Source organism: Mauremys reevesii, linkage group 1 (genome assembly GCF_016161935.1).
Source record: "Mauremys reevesii isolate NIE-2019 linkage group 1, ASM1616193v1, whole genome shotgun sequence".
Taxonomy (NCBI): Eukaryota; Metazoa; Chordata; order Testudines; family Geoemydidae; genus Mauremys; species Mauremys reevesii.
Window position 1 is genome coordinate 300,104,673 of NC_052623.1, and position 21,215 is coordinate 300,125,887.

A 21,215-nucleotide genomic window follows, 5' to 3' on the forward strand; every position below is an offset into this window, starting at 1 on the left:
GCCAGCTATAACAATTGGGATATTTTTCAAACAGCCAAAGGCACATTCAACTGTCATTCGGCACCCACTGAGCCTGTAGCTGAAGCGCTCCCTTGCAGCTGTCCAGGGCTTCATGAGCCACAGGAGTAAGGGATCACTATTGGCATTTCAATATTCGCAGTGTTAGTCCTCTGGTCTGGAAAGAAAGTCCCTGCTTGCAACTTTCTGAACAGGCCTGTGCACCTTCCCTGACCAACCCACGTTGATGTAGGTAAAAGGTCCCCAGTGATCCACCACTGCTTCCAGTACCACCCAAAAGTAGCCCTTTCTGTTGGTGTACTCTGTGGCAAGGTGGTCTGGTGCCAAAATAGGGATGTGTGCACCATCTACTGCCCCAGCACAGTACGGGAACCCCCTTTTACTGCAAAACCATTCACTATGTTCTGCACGTTGCCCAGAGTGTCAGTCCTTTGTAGCAAGATGTGATTAATGGCCCTGGACACTTGCATCACAGCAACCTTCACGGTGGTTTTCTCAACTCCAGTTGATTCCTGACTGGTAGCAATCTGGTGTTACAAACTTCCACACAGTGATCACCATCTCGCTTCTCCACTGTCAGTGCAGCTCTTGTTATGGTGTTGTTGAGGGCAGGCAGATCCGGAAACGTGGCCTTGCACATCCAACAGTTCTGCAGCCACTCCTTGTCATCCTAAACCTGCATGACAATGTGGTCCCACCAGTCAGTGCTTGTTTTGTAGGTCCAGAACCGGTGCTCCACTATCTTCAGCTGCTCTGTGAACACAGCCAACAACTTTGAATTATTTTTTTCTGTGTCGCACAGCAATCTAGCCTCTAAGGAATCATCATGTCCTCCATGGCTCCTCTGGCGACACTGCAAATACTGCAGGATCAGACGTCCCTTACTTGCAACAGTCCTCACAGTAGTAAAGAGCTGTGCAGGATCCATGCTTCTTCTCACTCAGATGGCATGCACACAGGTTTATGGGGCTTTAGAAAAGAGGCGGGAAACATTATGCGATGGAGAAAACTGCATTATGGAATGTTGAAATCATGTTTCCAGGCACCCCTGTGCAACTTGTTTGCCCCATGAGGTATTGCAAACCCTTCCCAAAACACCCTGCACTAGATGGTGGCAGGTTGCATAGTGGGATAGCTATTCACAGGTGCACTGCTCTCAGCACTTATATCGATGCAAGTAAGTGAGGAGGTGCACTGCTGACACGAGGAGTGTAGTGTGGACACGCAAAAGTGATTTTAATTACTGTGGTGTCTGTACATCAACATAACTTATGTCAACATAATTTTGTAGTGTAGACATACTCTCTGAAAAATCAGGCTCATTGTAGTAGTCCCTCTTTTGCATCATAACAAATACTTTTGAAGTCATCTTATTAAAACGAAATAAAACAAATGCCATCATCCTTACAGTCCCAAAGCATATGCACGACAAACTGAAAATGGGTAAGGAAACAGACATTGATTTCAGATTTTAAAAGGATCATTATAAAAAGCCAGGGAATAAAACTGTTTTAACATACTTGGAAATGCCTTGAAAATCCACTCTATGGGTTGAAATTATTTTGATGGGTAAAAATTTCTGCTTCCTTTGAAATACTCTGTAGCTTGCTAAAAATGCAAAAATTCATAGGGGGTGGGATATCAACTTAAAACTTGTCTATGGCACAGATGATATAAAACAGGCATTTTTAGTATATGTATGTGTGTATGTCTCCTGACAAAAGACTGTAAGATTTGATTTTTTGGGTTTTCTTCCTCAACATTGATTTGAAGGCAGTAACAGAAATTGTGAATGTAACCGAAACCAGAGTGTAATTCAAATATTAGTCAGAGGATGGCCTCCTTGGGTAGCACTGTACTTGGTTTTGCTGTGCCTTGCACGATATTAGCCAGGTTACTTTATCTATGGAACAAACAGGATTGGGCCCTATGTACATTGCTCTTAGATGTTCCATTTGTTTCCCTGAATATACAGTTGTGGCAGCAACAAGTAAACAAACTCAACAGGACTTTTGGTTTAGGACTATGAATACGTAAGGTTTTAATGAAAATCTTCTCTTCCTAAATGCCAATTGCAGAGCTATTTTATAAACTCTCTTCTGTCTTCCTTAGGATTTACAAATAGAGCGAGAGAGGAGTGTTTACAATATATCTGGTGGCTGCACAGCCCTTGTTGTTGTGTATATGCTGGGGAAGCTCTACGTGGCAAATGCTGGTGACAGTAGGTAAGCAAAGTGGATCTCTAGGGTTTTTTGCCTAAAAATAATAATTTCCTTTGCAACAGGCAATTTGCAAAGTAGCTCAATGAGGCCCTGCTCCTTGATTGGAATGCATCTCAATTCAAATAAGAGCAGTAATAATATGCTTTACTGTTTCTATGGAATAGAAACAGTTGCAATAAGTATAGTTATTAGTTTATAGTTGCAATAAGTATTTAATAGAAACTAAAACTAACATAAGCCCACTATTCAGATAAGAGTGATGTTTAGAGAAGTTGAATTTTCTGCTGTTCCTTATTAACAGTTTCTAAATGACTCAATGGCTCTTGTGCAGTGTGAAATAAAAAATCATTTACTGTGTGTTCTAGTGGAAGACTTTTATTAACCACTGTTTGAAATGGTCCTGTGTTTGTTTATGAGAATTGAAAGAACTGTTTGAACTAGAAGTTGCTGTTGTCCCCCAGCCTAGTCTTGGAGGATCTCCTAGCTAATCCTTGATGGGTTCAGAGCTAGTCAATTATGACAGATTTGGTTAGTGCTTTTGTAACTGGGCATATGAACAGGCTAGGATAGAATTAAATAAATAAATCCTGATTCAGATATTCACCTACCGCTCAGATTGAAACTTGATGGACTCTTCGGAAGTTCGGGTCATTTAGATAACCTCTTTTATTTAATAATGATAATTATTATAAAATGTTGGCCACTGGAAATATCACAGAGAAAAAGCTGTTTTTCCAGTCTTCTGAGTAAGTCAAAACCAGGAACATACTGGAACACTCTCTCTTTCCTCCCCACACGACCCCCAGAGAGAGAGAGAGACTGTTCTTCTAGATTTCCTGTCTTTTTGCTGTTTGTGCAGCAGCCCCGTCATATTGGGAAAGAACAAGCTGAGAAAAGTAGGGAGGAGGGGAAGGCTGTTCTCTGGGTGGTATGGAGCAAGACTTCATAAGCCTGAAAAGGGGAGTAGGCAGCCCTAATATTAGACAGAAAACCATTAAAAGAAGAAAAATGTATCTGTATACTTGTGTGTCCACACGCAGGCTTGTGAGTATATATTTTTCACAATTTCATTGTGTGCATGTATTGACTAAGATAGTGAGAGAACAGCTGTAGTGCTGCTCAGAAGCTTTAGATTTTTAAGGGGGCAGCAGGCCCAGAACTCTCACAGCTAGCAAGAGTAATCTCTTGTGCACACCATCCCAGTTCTCTGCATGCCAGTGCTGATTCTTCTTGATGTTTGTAGACACACATTGAATTAGGAACAAGGTATTGCATACTTTTCTTTTGAACTACTCATTAATTTCATGGGTTAACAAAAGACACTAAAATGTGAAGCTCAAATCCCCCTTGGACACATAGCATCAGGCCAAGGTGAAAGTGAACCAGGGGTGACAGTAAGCCGGTACAGGCCAGTACAGCACACTGGTAAAAAGTGGCCGCCAATACCAGCTCGTATCCAGCTGCCCCTTTTGCACCCCCCGTCAGCAGCCCTGCTTAAAGCGCTGCCGCGGCTTTAACATTGTTGCCTCGCCCCCTCTCCCCCCCCATGTACTGGTAAGTCTTCAGCTTTACTTTCACCCCTGAGGTGAACAAATAAGTGACATGCACATACACATCACATCACACTGATACTAGAGTTAAACAGTCCTTAGAAATACTAGCCGCATCACTCTTTATGTCTCTTGCCTTGTATTCAGAACAGCTGGTTTCTGCTAGCTCTATAGATGATAGGAAATTGGATTGCTGACTCTTCCATTGAGCTGGCTAAGTTAGGGGAGAAGTTACGGTGTTGTCTTTTACAATCTGAACAAAAGTCTCCTCATCTTCAGCACTTCCCAGTGCTGTTCACACAATACACGCTCAGACTTAGGAGCAACTGGGATCCTCAGTCTTAACATAGTAACTAAAATCTGTGCACTAGCTCCTTTTAGATCTTGCTTCCAGGATTAAATTTCTCTAGGCAGACTACAGACACAGGGCACGCTTTTTAATCACACTAGTAAAGCTCACAAGACACTATCCTGAAGTCAGCTTCTGTCACTTCAGCTACTCACTCAATCAGATAGAATTCTCCCTTCTGCATGACTAAAGGAGTATGATTAGAGAGTAGCAGTCATTGACTGTCATATGTGATCTTATTGAAGAGGGCTTTGCTTTTTATTCTGCCCCGCAGATTGTTCTGGAACAGGTACCTTGATATGGTAAAACCCTGTATGACTGCCCCTAAAGGTTTTTTGAGGTGTTTTTTGCTCTGCAGTGATTTTAATTTTGTACCATCAATCCCAAACGTTAAGTGTTTGGAAAGAAGAGAGCACTCATCACAGAGTGTACTGCCTCTGTATCTTTCTCATCAAGACCTGAGTGAGAACAGACCACAGCCTCAAAACCTTCTTTATGAAGGAGGCCTAGGTGGTTCTTGGAACTGAGTAGAATTGTTCTATTGGGGTGGGAGGTGCTCTGGGTGTTAGTTACACAATGCCAAAAGGATCTTCTGGAATAAGCCTAAGTCCTCAAATCCAGCAGGGGACAATATGAGATATTCCGGTTCAAAATCTTGGAAGTGAGGTTTTTGATTATTCACTTGAGTTGAGTTACTGAGAATTCTGATGGATCTGAGTGCCCTTGGAATCCCTCCAAAGTCCATGCTCAGAAGAAGAGGAAGCATAGGAATAGAGAGGGAACTAATTGAGCTACTGGAATAATCATAGAAATGGAGAACTTGCCATATGAAAGGAGACTTAAGGAGCTTAGCTTGTCTAGCCTAACAAAATAAAGGCTGAGGGGAGATATGGTCACTCTCTATAAATACATCAGAGGGAGATACACCAGGGAGGAAGAGGACGTACTTAAATTAAGGATCAATGCTGGCACAAGAACAAATGGTTGTAAACTGGCCATCAACAAGTTTAGCTAGAAACCTTCATCTAATTTGAAGTCTATCAGAGAACTGAAGTTCTAGAACAGCCTTCCCAGGGGAGTACTTGGGACAAAAAAACTAATTTCTTTAAAGACTCAGCTTGATAAGTTTAGGAAGGGATGGTATGGTGAGATTGCTACCATGGCAGATGGCCCATTCATCCATGTCTGCTATTAGCAAATATGTCCAATGGCCAGAGATGGGACACTAGATGGGGAGGGTTCTGGGTTACTACAAAAAATTCTTTCCCAGGTGTCTGGTGAATGAGTCTTGTTTACATTTTTGAGGTCTTAACAGTTTGCCATACTTGGAGTGGGGAAGGAATTTTCCTCCAGATCAGATTGGCAGAGACCTTGGAAGGTTTTCACCTTCCTCTGCAGCATGGGTCATTTGCTGGTTTAAACTAGCGTAAATGGTGGATTTTCTGTAATTTGAAGTCTTCGCATCAGGATTTGAGGGCTTCAGTAACTCAGCCAGAGGTTATGGGTCTGTTACAGGAGTAGGTGGTTGAAGTTCTGTGGCCTGCAATGTGCAGGAGGTCAGACTAAATTATCATGATTGTTCCTTCTAGCATTAAAGTCTATGAGTCTAATAGCAATCATAGGTCTGATGGACTGAGTTGAGTTGTTGCCAATCATACATCAGTGCATGCTACCTGCTTGGATCCCAGGGGTCCATAGAGTGAATAGGGCCTTTTCAAATCTCTGGCAGTTGGATCTTGTAGCTGTGCCAGTGGGGCCTTCACAATAGGTTTGTTGTGCTGAGTAATGGTTAGTGGCCTTTTCAGAACCTAGAGAGGGAGAGCTCTTTGACTGGCATGGTATCTCCTGCATCCAGTTCTAAATCTTTGACAACTGAACAAGTACCTCCAACAAAGTTCTCCAAGGTTTTTGCTGGAAAAGTTTGTTGCTGCTTTAAAATCTCTAGATTGCGTTGAGAGTCTCAAGCACCTGATGCCTACTTCTCACCCTCTGCAAGGAAGAAGTAGGAATACCAGGTTCAAGTCAGGTGCCAATCACCAAGATGGCGGCAGCTGAGAGTCTGCCTGCCTATTGCCAGGAACTTCAGGCATATCCACATAGGGACAATTGGGCATAATTTGTCACATGGCTAATAAAAATACTGGTTCGCCATTGGCTTACACCTTGGTGATCATTTTGGCCTGTAGAAAGTGGGCACAAAATTCTACTAAATCAGAATAGTTGCTGTTTTCACCCACTTTGCAACTCCTTTTGAACAAGTATGAATGACTGCAATGAAAAGGGGAACAGTGAAATTGTAAACGAAAAGGGTAGGCTTACCAAATGTAAGGGGGAGACTTTTCTTTCCTGGGTGCTACATCTACATTGTGTAATTCTCTCAAGAGAAAAGAGATTCCTCACTACTTCCAGAAGGAACCACATACATACCAAGTTTCAGTGGGGTAGCCTTGTTAGTCTATCAGTATAAACAGTGAGGAGTCCTTGTGGCACCTTAGAGACTAACATATTTATTTGGGCATAAGCTTTCGTGGGCTATAACCCACTTCAGATGCATGGAGTGGAAAATACAGTTAGCAGGTATAAATATACAGCATATGAAAAGATGGGAGTTGGCTTACCAAGTGCGGGGTCAGTGCTAACGAGACCAATTCAATTAGGGTGGATGTGGCCCATTCCCAACAGATGACAAGAAGTGGGTTATGGCCCATGAAAGCTTATGCCCAAATAAATTTGTTAGTCTCTAAGGTGCCACAAGAACTCCTCGTTGTTTATACGTACCAAGATAGATCTAATTTGTATGACTCTCTTGTCCTGAAATAGACCTAGACTTGAAATTCAGTGCAATTTCAAAACAGCAGGGGTTTACAAAGGTAGGTTTTAAAAGGCTCTCTGGTATCATAGAAACAAGGTATATGAAGGAAACTGTTACTATCACAATGAAAATAAGGAAAGACTAAGCGTGAGACTTGAATAATAATGGGGGTGTGCAGTGCTAACTACACCTCGGAGTTATGTCTGTGGTATTCAGTTTAACCACTAAAGCTTCTCAAATCTAATCATTTCATGCCATGTACCCTGGCACTGTTGTGTAGCAGCTGTCCCTTTGTAGTTGATATGTAATTACATCTTGAAAAGACTTTAATTATCATATTACTAAATTACCAGCAGGCAGTCCTCTGGTACAGCCCTCTCTCACTTCTGCATGGACTACTAGGCTTACCCAAGCTGAACATTTTCAGTTGGGTAGGGAAGGGAGGGAAACTGTGCTAATTCTAGGTTTTGTGATGTATTTTTATTGAGCATGATGTTGTGGCCTTAGCAGATAATGCTAATGTCAATGATATAATTAATTTTTTGCTAACCAAGGAGTCACAGTTCTACAGTAACTGAACATGATATAGGCATCCTACTAAAAATGAGGTGACATCTTCACAGTCTGATAAACTACTCAGAAAGCCACTTCTGCTCTCTAATTGGTGGGCCTGGTCATTCTTAGATTCTGTCATAAATATACCTTCTTGTACAGCGAAAATCTATATCTGAACCTTGGCCAAAGATTTTTAATGTGTCTCTTTCTCTCTAAGCTAAACATCAGCCTGCTTGGCACACTGTCTCCTCCATGGGGGAAGGGAAAATGAAAAGAAAGTCTTTCAGTGCTTTCCTTTTAAAAGTACAGGTCCCAAGGTCAAGCCATCTATTTAGTTCCCTTCAAACATTGTGTGAAATGAGTGCTGGCCGGAAGGATATTCACCAACATTCATGCAAAGTTATCTGGGTAGCTGACTGCAGCACTATTGGTCTTGTATTCAATAAATAAAGTTTCCAGTTTATATTGGTCTCAATCTATTACACTGCACTTTGCATACCAGTGTGACTTACACATTCTATAGTCACCAGACCAGAGTATCTGAATAGCTGCTTTGTAAAAGATAGTAAATCTTCACTGCTCACTTAATTCAAATAGAATTATTTAATTGTGTATTGGTAAAGTAACTTTTAATTTTTAAAAAATGATACAATAAGTCTTGTTAAATTTGTTTTGTCTTCACTTTGGGTTTATCTGTTGCTGTTTTGTTTTGTTTTTTAAGTCAGTCAGTAGTTTAGCACTAGTAATAGAGGGATAGTTAACCAGGAAATGGACAGATGTTCTTTGATTACTAGCCAAGTGCAGTGATGGCTGACTCAGTGTAACAGTTGCCCAGTATCATTCCGATGACTCTTATGTGATATGAAGAGATTAGCCCTCTTTGCCACAAAAGTTCCTTTAGTTTTCATGGTGGTCCCAGCATGGATCTGTCCATTTTATCAGAGAATGCAAGTATCACCATTTTGTGCTGCATTATATACAGTGGTGCTACGAAGTCTTTCAACAGCTGCACTTTTATCACTCCATTGAGAAACAAAAGACAAGCTGATTGGTTTCCCCACAAAGTCCCCAAACTCTGGCTAATCTGCAAATAGATTCTTGAACTTCTTTTATTTGTGTGCAAAAGAAAAGATCAAAGCAAGGGATGAGAATTTCAAAGGCTTTTACAAATTAGAGGGTCATTGGACTTTACTCTGCTTAATCAGATTTTCTTATTGATATTTTGTTTTGCTCCCTTCTCCTCACCCCACCCCCCACGTTTATATTTGGAGAGCTTTCTCCTTTTAAAAATGTCGGACATACCTAGATTTCCAGGAAAAAGTTTCTTCCTTTTTCTAATGTACTTCAGATAGTTAGATGACAGTAACATACTGGGTAACTGCTTTACACAGGGTATTCACATTTGGGTTGAGAATAATCAATCTCATCACAGCTGGAAAATAAGTGTGTCATATCCACACTTCTAGCCATTCACAAAAGAGGAGAAAAATAAAATAATGAATAATGAATATTGGTTGAAGTTGAAGCTACCTTCTCCCAATACCAGCTTTGGAGCTCACTGAGTTTCTTCTCCTTTCCCTTCTGGGTCACACCTGCTTTCATTTCATCACTAGCTATTAATAGTCCTTATAAGGGGAGTTCACTTTTAGAGTTGATGATTGTACAAACTAGATGAGAGAGGCAGGGAAATAGCCATGTGGCCACTGGCTGAAGCACAGTGCTATAATGTAAACAGAACTTTAAAAAAGGGAGACTTGAAGGAGCACTATGATTGCACTACTCAGGACAGTTTTAGCAGTATGATTTTTCCTTGTATCTATATGCCTATTTAAAAATAAAGCATGGGGAGGCAATTTGCCTAGCCTCGTACTATTTTTGTTTTACTCTTTCAGGTTTATAATTAGGACCCTACCAAATTCACAGCCATGAAAAACGCATCACGGACTCTGAAATCTGGTCTTTTGTTTGCTTTTACCCTATACTATATAAATTTCACAGGGGAGTCAAGCGTTTCTCAGATTGGAAGGCCTGACCAAAAGCGTGTTGCAAGGGAAGTCACAAGGTTATTTTGGGGGGGGGGGGTGTTGCAATTATTGCCACCCTTACTTCTGCACTACCTTCAGACCTGGGCAGCCAGAGAGTGGCCGCTCCTGAACAGGCACCCAGCTCTGAAGGCAGTGTCCTGCCAGCAGCAGTTCACAAGTAAAGGTGGCAATACCATACCATACCACTCTTACTTCTGTGCAGCCGCAGGCGGCAGCTCTGCCTTCAGAGATGGGCTCCCGGCCAGCAGCCACTGCTCTCTAGCCACGCAGCTCTGAAGACAGCACCGCCTCCAGCAGCAGCGCAGAAGTAAGGGCGGCAGTACCACAACTTCCACTACAATAACCTTGTGACTCCCCCACAACTCATTTTTGGGTCAGGACCCCTAAAATTACAACACAGTGAAATTTCAGATTTAAATACCTGAAATCCTGATGTTTACGATTGTTAAAATCCTATAACTGAAATTGACCAAAATGGACCGTGAATTTGGTAGAGCCCTATTTATAATAAGATTATTTTACAGGTTTCTTAAATACTATCTTTCTCTTCTGATTTTCTTCATTCCCTATTAGCTAGTCTGGATTTACTTTGTCCTTTTCATTAATCATTAGTCCGCATGAGGGTCTTAATCTTCTTATTTATGTACCACTATAATAATAATCAGCAATAATAATCATACTTCACTCTGAGAGTCCATAGATCCCAAAGTGCTTTACAAAAAAAGGGAAGTATCATTATCCCTATTTTACGGGTTAGGAGACTGAGCCTCAGAGAAATTATCTGACTTGCCCAAGGTCACATACTGTGCTGACTCAGCAAAAAAATCCACAGAGCATTTGGAATAGCACCCATGCTGTTACTTAAGTCCTCCTGCACGGGGAGCAGAAGAGATCTAAGCCGTTTATTTTGTGTAAGCCTTTTTCTAATTAGAAACTTAAAATTTCTAGGTGACAGGATTATGCCTTTTCTTTAAAATCTATGGCCTTTTAGAATCTTCAGGATGTTCTCTCACTAAGTTCATTATTAAAAATAGTTGTAGGTCCTATTTTGGCCAAACTATCTGTGCCCTTTTTAGATTATTGAAACTTCCTGGGACCATAACTGAGGTGCAAAGACCACTGAAGATATTGAAATCTTCGGTTGCCTAGTTGGCAACCAGCAGCTTCAGCCCATCCAGCTCAAGTGATGTCAGTGCAGTGCAAACTGGCTTGAAACTACCCTTTTAAAACAAAGCTGGTGCTTTAAAAATAAATTTGAATTTCTCTCTCTCCTCCAGCTATAGTCTGGTGTGCAGAACAGTCTGTCTTCACTCAGCAGAAAGTCATGGAAATAAATGTACTGTCATTCACACTGGGAACATATAAGCAAATCCTGCATTCCCTCCATTTTTTTCTTTTTGCCTCCCTTGCTTTAGAAGCCTGGCTTGTATGCATGTGGGAGTCACTGTTGCTCCCTGTTTTCCCTCCTCTTTGTGCAAGGAGAGGTTAGAATTGCAGAAAGGTTAAAAAGAACAGCATTTTATCCTGTTGAAGCTGTTGGAGGTGATTTCGAATAATACCATAATTGGCTATCCTCCTTTAATGATTACTTTAATTTAAAAGTAAATAAAAGTAGTTGACAAGAAATAAGCCTTTACATTTAGTGGTGAGAAAGCAGAGACTTTCCTGATCTCAGTGGACAATGAGTTTCAGAAGACTGGTGCATTATATCTGAGTGACTGCCTACAATGTTCCTTTTTGCAACGAAGAGGCACAGAGGCTTGTATCAGCAGGTCAGGAGAGTTAAAGAGAAAGGAATTAAGTTTACAAGACAAAACTGAATGAAAAAGAAGACTAGAATCCATCCCACCCATGGATGCCTTTGAAGACAAAACAGCCTTCTTACCTCTTCTCCAAAACTCATTCATTTCCATGAGAGGACTTGTATTACGTTCATAGCCCTCTAGCACAGTGTTTGTAGCATTGCAAACAGCCCTACATACTTGGTAGTTTGTGTAAAATGGGTCTTCAGTCCTGACTGTCCTACCTTCTTTCATATGTGAACTACTGTCATTGCAGGTTATGTGAAAGTGGAGGGTATGTTACTTTTGCAGTAGCCTCTGGGGATAGGCTAGCCACTTTCTGCTTGTTACCAGCTCCCAAAAGGCATGCATTTTCTTGCTTTCTCAGTCATGGGATTTCCCCTTTTTTTAGCTACATTAGCCACTGTAAATGGAATCACTCCCTATTTATTTATATTACAGTAGCAGAAACTGAGATTGGGTTCCCATTGCATTAACATTGTTTATGTACATAGTAGGAGAGAGAATCCATGCCCTGACAAGATAGACAAATGATGGGAGAAATAAAGTGGGGAGAAAACTTTCTAATTGGAGAACTGATGCAGAGAGAGGTGAACATCATACAGAAAGTCTGTGGCATAGCTGAGAACTGAATCCAGGTCTCCCAATGCAGTGCATTAACCACAAGACTATCCTTCCACCTATGTCTTTTTGACAGATCACACAAAGGAGGCTCTTGTGGATTCTTCCTTAATCTTTTCAGAACCAATGCTGAGGCATATCAAGTAGGAGAGAGAGTTTAGAGGGAAGCTTTCCAGATTCACTTGGAGTGTACCTCAAGTCTGTTGAGAACCCTGCTTTGCTGGAAGCCTCTTTCAACTTTTCCTGGCCCTTGGAGTCTACAGGCTTTTCAGGTAACTTAAGCAGTTACAGCTCATCAGCTTCTAGCTAAAATACCTTGAGTCTAGTTTCTTAGAGCTTTATTAGAGACAGAGGTTCCTTATCAACTCTGAGTGCGTATATGTGCAGGAATCCTAGATGAAAACTCTTCCCATAAGATCAGGCAGATGATATTGCCCAGGCTATAGCCAAGGAATGGAGACTTCCACTGAGATGAGCTGAGATTACTTGTTTAGGTGAGGTTGTAGAAAGCCGTGCATTGTTCCCACTGGATCAGTACTTAGTGGAATCTGTGGTGACTCTAATGTCCCCTTTTACTTTGCAGGTAGGTGAGAGGTTTTCTTGTCTGTCTGCAAGGGTACCCTCCGGTCCAACCTGTCCACACATTCTATAATCATGCCTTGAAATGTTGTTATACATAGGTGGATCTATACCAACATAGACTTAACTTTTTCAGGTAGTTTTCAGCCATAGGGATCCTTCTAGATTATTCCTTGATGCTGGATACCCAAACAGGGACAGCAGGAAAAAAAAGAACCCTCACCTTTTTTCCACTTTTAGGTGGCCAGGAAACTATACACCAATGTGAAAGATAAAGACTTGCCCAGTGATCCGATCATTCAGGCTTATTACTATAGGGCACTTGTCTTGGGAACTAAAAAAATAAACCAACCAACCAAAACTCTCCCAAAACCGCCAGTTGGTACAATATGTAGCAGGCCACCTCCTAACAAAAGCAATAAGGTTATACCACTGTGGTTCTCCTGTCATTTCTCCGGCATACCCAATAAATAATAAAACATGCTTAAGGTCATGGGCTTGATATTCAAATCTCTCAACAAGCTGTTCTGTGCCAGAGAGAGACAGTTGTGTATCATTACTGTAACACTGTTGTTGACTTTTACTACTGCTTCTTCTTTCTTGCCACTTCCTTATTCAGGGTCAGCAATTTTTATAGCTTTCTTCCAAAACTCATGATATCTGCCAGTCTGTCATGCACATCGGTCTCTGAGATCCACTGAGATATCCAGTCCACTTACCAAGCCTTTGGACTCCTGCTTGGTCGTCTTCTGTCCACAATCATTGCAAGAGCCATCCTACTGATATCGTGGTCTTGTATCCAGTCAATATGCCCCCAAGCAACATAGCCTACTCTCCCTCAACTTGTCTTCAATAGGAAAAACCTACTTTAGATGACGTACAACCTCATTTTGTTTCGTGTCATTGAATGTCCAACCATTTGATGATATCAATATCTTCATTTCTGTGGTGGAGATGTACTGATTTCCTTTCTTGTGGCTGGTCAAGTCTCTGTTCCATATGTTACGATAGCTCAAGTTACAGTTTATACACTCAACTTTGTTGGCATATTTTTAATCTCAGAGTATTTGGGTCATTTCCCACTATTTGCACCAAGCAGCTTTGATACAATGCCAGATATCATGCAGGAGAGCACCATTGTTAGCCATCCTATGTATTTAAATTCATTCAATCTTCTAAGCTCTCTGCCTGTGAAGTGTGGGCACGATCCTCTCACTCAAAGAAGCTAGACCCTGTATTTAATGCTGTCTGCCAGTATGTTACAGGATGCTTTAAGCCTGCCCATGTCAACAGCCTATACATCCTGGCAGGTAATGCTCTTCCTGATATGCTCCAGGAAGTTGCTAGTAGTGTCGAATCCACAAGGCAATGCACAGATCCAAGACATCTGCTATATGACATAACACCAATGTTGAGTCAACTGAAGTTACAACAAAGCTTTCTTGCCACTGTTAAGCCCCTAACATTGTCACCCAAACAGACAATGGTTCAATTATGGCAAATGAATAGAGAACAATCCTATAGCCTGTGCGCTTTGGCATCCACAAGTCAGGCACCCTCCACACAATACAGATTAGCCCTGGTCTATCTAGCATTGCCTTAATTGACTCTGCACTGGAGTTGACTGGTCTAGGGAGACAGTGATTAGGTGGGACTATGTCACTGACCCCAGTACCTGTGGCAGAAAGCCTCAAAATATGAAGCATCTCCTGAAATGCCAGCAGCTTGAGTGTGGCTGCTCTTCCAGTGACCTGGTGGAGTGAAGTGATCCGGCAATTGCATGGGTGTGGAGGGAAAGCAGTATGAGGACACAAGAAGTAGCGGCAAACCATGGTCCTGCTATTTGTTTTAAGTAATCAAATTAGACAAGGATCAAAGCTGAAGCAAGGAGTCCAGCTGAATCTGGACAATCTTTTCCAAGCTGAGATGAACTCCATCAGAAGAATGGAGGGGAGGGATAGCTCAGTGGTTTGAGCATTGGCCTGCTAAACCCAGGGTTTAGTACTTGGTCCTGCTAGTGAAGGCAGGGGGCTGGACTCGATGACCTTTCAGGGTCCCTTCCAGTTCTATGAGATAGGTATACCCCCTGGGAGCAGCTTTTGCAATCAAAAGGCCAGCGAGACCAGCCTGGAGAAGATTCATCCTGAAGAAGACAAATTCACTATTGGAATCATTTTAAAAACATCTATTAATTGTGAAAGTCAATCTGTGCTGGATAGTGTACTTGCAGAGTTGATATGGTTTGTGCAGATAACTATGGCTGAGGTCAATAGGTGTTGTTCATTCTGTATACCTGCATACAATCCTGGTATAGAAGTTGATAATCAAACTCTATGTATCTTTCCAGACACCTTCCCTTCAATTCCATCAACTTCAACTCCTGGAGATTCCTGCTAAACCTTGGTAACCTCTGCACACAAGAAATAACCAGGGCAGAGTGAGGGACCCCCAAGCTAGGAGTCTCCTCTAACTGATGATGATAGGTGTTGGTGTTTTGATTGACAAGGGGAGTTCAGTATGAAAATCCATATTCATTATTCTCTGAGGCAGTGAGAAAGCCGATTAACTCAGGTGTTAGTATGAGTGAGGAATAAGCCTTCCTGTTGAAATGCACAAGGACTGCTCCTTTATGCAAACAGAATTGTTATTCTGCATTAAAAGTAGTGTAAATCTTTTTGTAAAAATCAACCCATCAGAATAGAGGCTTTGAAATATATTAGCAACCATTATTTTGTCCAGAGTGCCTTACTTACAAGGAGTGTGAAATAAACATTCAAAATGTGAGTAAATCATACAATTTGAAAGAAAATGAAAACTGAAAATTCTGTATATTGTGTTGTAGACTTGTGCTTAGGGAGATCTGCTAGATTTATAAGCTCACCTCCTTCACAGAATCCATACAGTGGCAGAGCCACGTAGCTTCTCACTGCAGCTCTCTGACCCTGGGAATGCAGAAGGAAATAGCTGAATATCAGCTATATTGGGGGGAAGGAGGGGAATCTATAGTAGATGCTCTTGTGCATCTTGCCTTCCTCTTTGGTTGGTTGGTGAGCACTCCACCTCCCTGTTTCAGTCGGCATAGGGAGCTAGCCTAAGAGGTTATGGAGGGGGCCAGAAGCATGTACTCCCTATCGATGAGAACTACAGTAAAAGAAAAGCTTTTCTGCTCAGTTGAAAGAGAAATTATCCAGTATTTGTGATCTGTATATGAATAATTATATATGCAAGGGTTAGGTCTGATGCTGCCACTAAGGAATGTAAAGAAATTGTGATTGTGAAATGAGAGTAGGTGGAAAGAAAGACAGAGAATTTCATCTGCTCTGACCCTTCCTGATTCTGGGTTTTGTTGATTGTATGTTATGCTCGTGGAGGCATCTAGGAGAGATAAGGCATTTGCAAGCTTGTCTGATATGAGTGGGTGAAGCCTCCAGTGTAAATTGAACATTCTTGTTGAATTGTGGGAGTTTTGCTATAGCCTTCACTGGGACCAGGATTTCACCCCCTGTGGGTTTTGATAATGGACATGTCACCACTGGAACTCATCCTTGTTAACCGCTAACTAAATTTCACACCATGGTCTATTTTAGTGTCCTGCTGGGTCCTCCTTAATCTGTAAAATTATAGTTCTGGTGCTATGGTTCCATGAATGTCGCTGATACAGCAAGATGTTTGTAGAAGCCAGCTAAAGTAAGACCCTGAGAAAGTAATTTGTGTCGTATTAAAAGCAGACTAGTCTAGTTAGTAGTAAGGGAAACAAAGGTGGTGTGTTTTAATATATTTAAACCCCATCAAAATTCTTACACAATATTTCTCTTTTATATACAGGAACATCTAAACAATTTTATTCTGGTCATTTTCTAAGCATTTTTATTTATTAGAAATTTGTTTAAAAGATAAATATAGCTGATTTGTTTTAAGCATCGCAGAAACCAGCAGTTGTGATTTCTGATCTTTATTAAAAAATACCCATTAGACCAATTCCACAGTTACAGGATTTACATGTTTTTCTCAGCTATTTTGTGACACAACTAATTAAAATCTACTTCTTTGTTCCCCTTTGAATGTAATAAAACCTTGCCTTATTCTTTCTGTCATTCTAATCCCTCTTTCTTTTCCATTGACACATTTCTAATACCTCTTCAGACAAGTCAGACACTTCTGCCTCACATGTACAGAATCCCCACTGCTCAACACCTTTTGACAAAATGGATACATCCTCCTGTGGCTTGGAAGTGATATACGCTGTCAAAAAGTGTTTTCCAAATGGTTTCTCTTTGTCACCTCTACCAGATTTTATCCTCCATTGTAGAAATGTGCAGTTTAATGTTGCGTTTCAAATCATTTTCAGCTGAAAAACTGTGTAATGGAATCAGGGCATCCCATGAATACTCTTAACAGTAGGAGATGCCTCTTTTGTTTTGAACACTAGATTCCCAACAGACCCACGACAGCAGCGAAATTACACTTTTGACCTTATTCACTAAAGTGTTCCTTTCTCTTTATGATTAAATGAGAGTAACCAACAATGACTTTCTCTAAAATGCATGAGTTTCCCTCTTTTATATGTTTTTTACAAGAAAGGATGCCTGGCAGTTCCCAGATGATTGCCTCCTCTTAAAAGGGGACGACTCTGCCCTGTGCGTGCATTCTCTCACGTTTTTATATAAAAAGTGTTTTATGCATTTTTAAGGGATAAAAGATTGATTTTCCTCATAATCCTTAGTAGCAGGAACAACACTGAAATGCAGTGACCAGTTACCCATTTTTGTTGCCTCGTGAACCATTCAGTTTAAAGGCAGAAAGTAAAAATCTTGCCCCAACCATTGCTTTAGGGTATTGGCACTGAATGTGACAAATAAACAGAACTTTAAATATGTGTGAGAATGCATTGGACACAGTGCTCACATGCTCAGAGATCATTCAGTTGGCCATAATGAAATGCACAGTTGAGTCAAACTGAAATAAAAATGGGAACATTTTATGAAGAATTCACATGTACCCCTCTTACGCTTTCACCCTTTGCATGGTTTCCCTTCATATACTTGCGCACTGGGCTTTGGCCCATCCAACCAGTAGGTAAATGCAATACTGCTTGGATTTCCCTCTGCACCACCTTAAGCATGGACACTCGGGCACATCAGTTGTATGCCTTTTTTGGGGGAGGGAGTTTATTAGATCAGGCAATACGTTCCATGGATTAACCTGGTCAGAAAAGAGGTAGCACTAACAGGTTTTTGTTCATCCAGTTTTAAATACTTAAATTGGTTTTTATTTCTTAAATACATATATTTTTCTGTATATTTCTACCAGCTCTATGCTACTAAAAATAACTCTCCTTATTTGTAGAACCCACGTAGACATGCTGTGAAAAGCACATGGTGCAATTTCACAGTATTATTTATGTAGGGTCTACACTAAGAATACAAGTTATTGGGCTCAATACAGGGGTAACTGGGTGAAATTCTATGGTCTGTATAATAAAGGAGTCTAATAGTGATCTAATGATCCCACTGCCCTTAAAATATATGAACAGGGTTTTTTTTCCCATTTATTTAATTGCTATGGGATGAAGTAGTATTTTTCTGGGCAGGGAACAGCACGAAGTCAATAAGCTGGAAGAAAAGTGAACTTTAAAAGTAAATACAATTTGGAGCCTAAGGTATTTGACACTTCTTATTTCATTTCCTGCAGTAAGTGCTTTTTTTTAATTTCTTCATAGCTGATAAAAAATTAATGATTGCTATGGATCTGAAGTAACCTTGTCATCTAGGAATATTCTGTTAGTGTTGACATACTCATTCCCTACAAACATGAATCACCCAGCCTCATATAGCAGCCTCACCCTCTGGCTGTACTATAATGTTTCACTCGTTTAGTTAAAATTAAAATGTCAGCATTAAATATGGCAGAACCAGATGGGCTGTGGGAACAATAGTCTCTCCCAATCCAGTAGTTTTCTATCTAGCTATTTCCTTAAAGAGGCTTGCTTCTGGGACAGCCTCCAAAACGTAAGTGTTCAGCCAGTTGAATTTCTAGTATAAAATCACACAGCCACAATCCCACAATATTCTGGGAGCTAGCATTTCCAGAAGCCATTGTGCTTTATTACATACATTCATACACACACATCCTTCATGTGTGATTAAAGCAATAATGCTATAACATGGCTGGTTAGGCCTCAACTGGAGTATTGTGTCCAGTTTTGGGCATCGCATTTCAAGAAGGATTTGGAGAGGGTCCAGAGAAGAGCAACAAGAATGATTAAAGGTCTAGAGAACATGACCTATGAAGGAAGGCTGAAAGAATTGGGTTTGTTTAGTTTGGAAAAGAGAAGACTGAGAGGGGACATGATAGCAGTTTTCAGGTATCTAAAATGGTGTCATAAGGAGGAGGGAGAAAACTTGTTCATCTTAGCCTCTAAGGATAGAACAAGAAGCAATGGGCTTAAACTGCAGCAAGGGAGGTTTAGGTTGGACATTAGGAAAAAGTTCCTAACTGTCAGGGTGGTTAAACACTGGAATAAATTGCCTAGGGAGGTTGTGGAATCTCCATCTATGGAGATATTTAAGAGTAGGTTAGATAAATGTCTATCAGGGATGGTCTAGACAGTGTTTGGTCCTGCCATGAGGGCAGGGGACTGGACCCGATGACCTCTCAAGGTCCCTTCCAGTCCTAGAATCTGTGAATCTATGGCATTGCTGGTATGTGAAATACAAAGTTAAAAGCTGAGTTCCCCCAGCACTGTAAAAATGTGTATTTTATACTTTTCAAAATAGTTATTTTAATGTTTTTAGTTCCCACTTCAGTCAGTCAAGATTGCGCCCTTAAAATCAAGTCATTTTTAAAGTGACTGTAGTACTGATCTTGATCATCCTGGAGATTGAGGGTCTTGTCCACACAACAGACTCTGTTTGGGCAGCGGCAGTACTTCAGGTGTCATGGAGGGGTTGGTGAGAGGGTACGTCAATCTCCATGTCCAATTAGGGCTGATCCAGTATCCTTTGGATTCATTAGGAAGATTCCCTTCTATTTCAAGGAGTACTAGACCAGAACTTTAATCCTTAGCTTCCTTGGTGAGATCGCCAACAAGCTTGCCAGTTGTGGTGCCAGCATCTGTGATGTGGACTGAAAGTAACAACCTTCAGAGATATGCAGCTGTTAAATGGCTTGGACTGAGTACTGGATAGCTTGAGAGAGTGGTAATGGGATATTGAGCACTACTATTGATCTGAGCTGAATTCAAACCAGTGACCTAGAAGTGAAAGCCTGAGTGTCCCATTTCTAATCTCTTGAGCTATCTAGTCCCGCATTCCAAGCCATTTTACTCTATGTGCAGTTGCAACTCTCTCTCAAGTTAAGATAAATTCTAGATTTTTATATTTAACACTAATAAAATTCAAGGAAATTCAGGACTTAGGCTCTGTTCCATCCTAAAGTCATCTTTTTGCTTTGATTTGTTCCAAGGTTCTCATGCTGGGCTGTACTGTTTCACACCATATGGCTGTAATATCTAGTCAAAACAAGCTAGGCCCATGAAACACTGGCTTTCCTACCTTAGAATTTCATTGTGTGCGCGCAATATTAGTCCCTTGAGGCTCAGTTCTACACTCAGATATATACCTGAGACAGGCATCAACTTAAATAGGAAATATTCCAGTGTCTTCCGAGAAGGACCTGAGCCCTAAAATGTGTTTTGATATAGATCTCTTAAATGGTAGCTTTTTGAAAAACAATAGAACTCATAAGTTAATAGTCTAACAATAGTACTGATGTGTGTGATGCTTCCGTTGACTTTAACATTAGCTCCTTCAGACCAAATTTAGGATCCACGGAATCCTTCCAATTCATTCTTTTAAGATAAAAAAATTATGTTAACGTCTTTTGATCATTCTAGCATGACTCAATACAGACTATTTATCAACATGCTGAAACCCTAGACCCTTCAAACTGTGTCAGACCATTACTCACGAGTCAAATTACAGATGAAAGGGTTATGAAAACTGGCTAATGTATTTGAGCACTTGTCTCTGTTTCAAAGCCACATTAAATTAACCATTAGCAAAAAATAAAGCAAAGCTGCCAGCACACAAAACAGTCAGTGCTGTTCTTATTTCAGTTTTGCAAATGAAGGTGCTGAACTTCTGGGCATACTGCAAAGCCTAATTATGACTTCCACCAAGTCATTTTTACCAGACTGGAATGAGAGGAGGGGGAGGGGGGTAGACCCATTACTAATTTAAACTATATTTAGAAGAAGATTCTGCCAAAATTTCTCCCCAGTGTTTTCCCCATTTTAAAATGATTGAATTATTACCACTAGGAGAATCCCTCCCCACACAGAAAATACATGGAATTTCTGATATTAATAGCAATGGGATTCTTAGCTTTCATGAAGCAAATGCGATGCTGTAGGGTGGGTTTCTGTGTGTTCCCCTCTGACTTCCACTAATAAACCTGTAGCATCATTTGCATGTGGAGTTCAGAAAAACCAAGAGCAATAAGCTCATGGTCTCTATCAAAACTATTTACACACACACACACACACACACACACTTTCCTCCCACTACAAGACCCCTTGCAACTGAAGACCCACATCTCTGCATTCTCTGCGACATAGATTCAACCTCTCCACGCATCCCTGTTCATTTCCACATAACCCCTA

General features: G+C 40.9%; 1 protein-coding gene across 1 annotated transcript in view; it reads left to right on the forward strand.

Annotated features, from left to right (window-relative positions):
* Positions 1–21,215, forward strand: part of PPM1H (protein phosphatase, Mg2+/Mn2+ dependent 1H) — a 202,388-nt gene that overhangs the window by 126,566 nt on the left and 54,607 nt on the right. Inside the window, exon 4 of the mRNA XM_039503148.1 lies at positions 2,131–2,243. Coding sequence (XP_039359082.1) covers positions 2,131–2,243 — 113 coding nt within the window. The remainder of the gene's footprint in view (positions 1–2,130; positions 2,244–21,215) is intronic.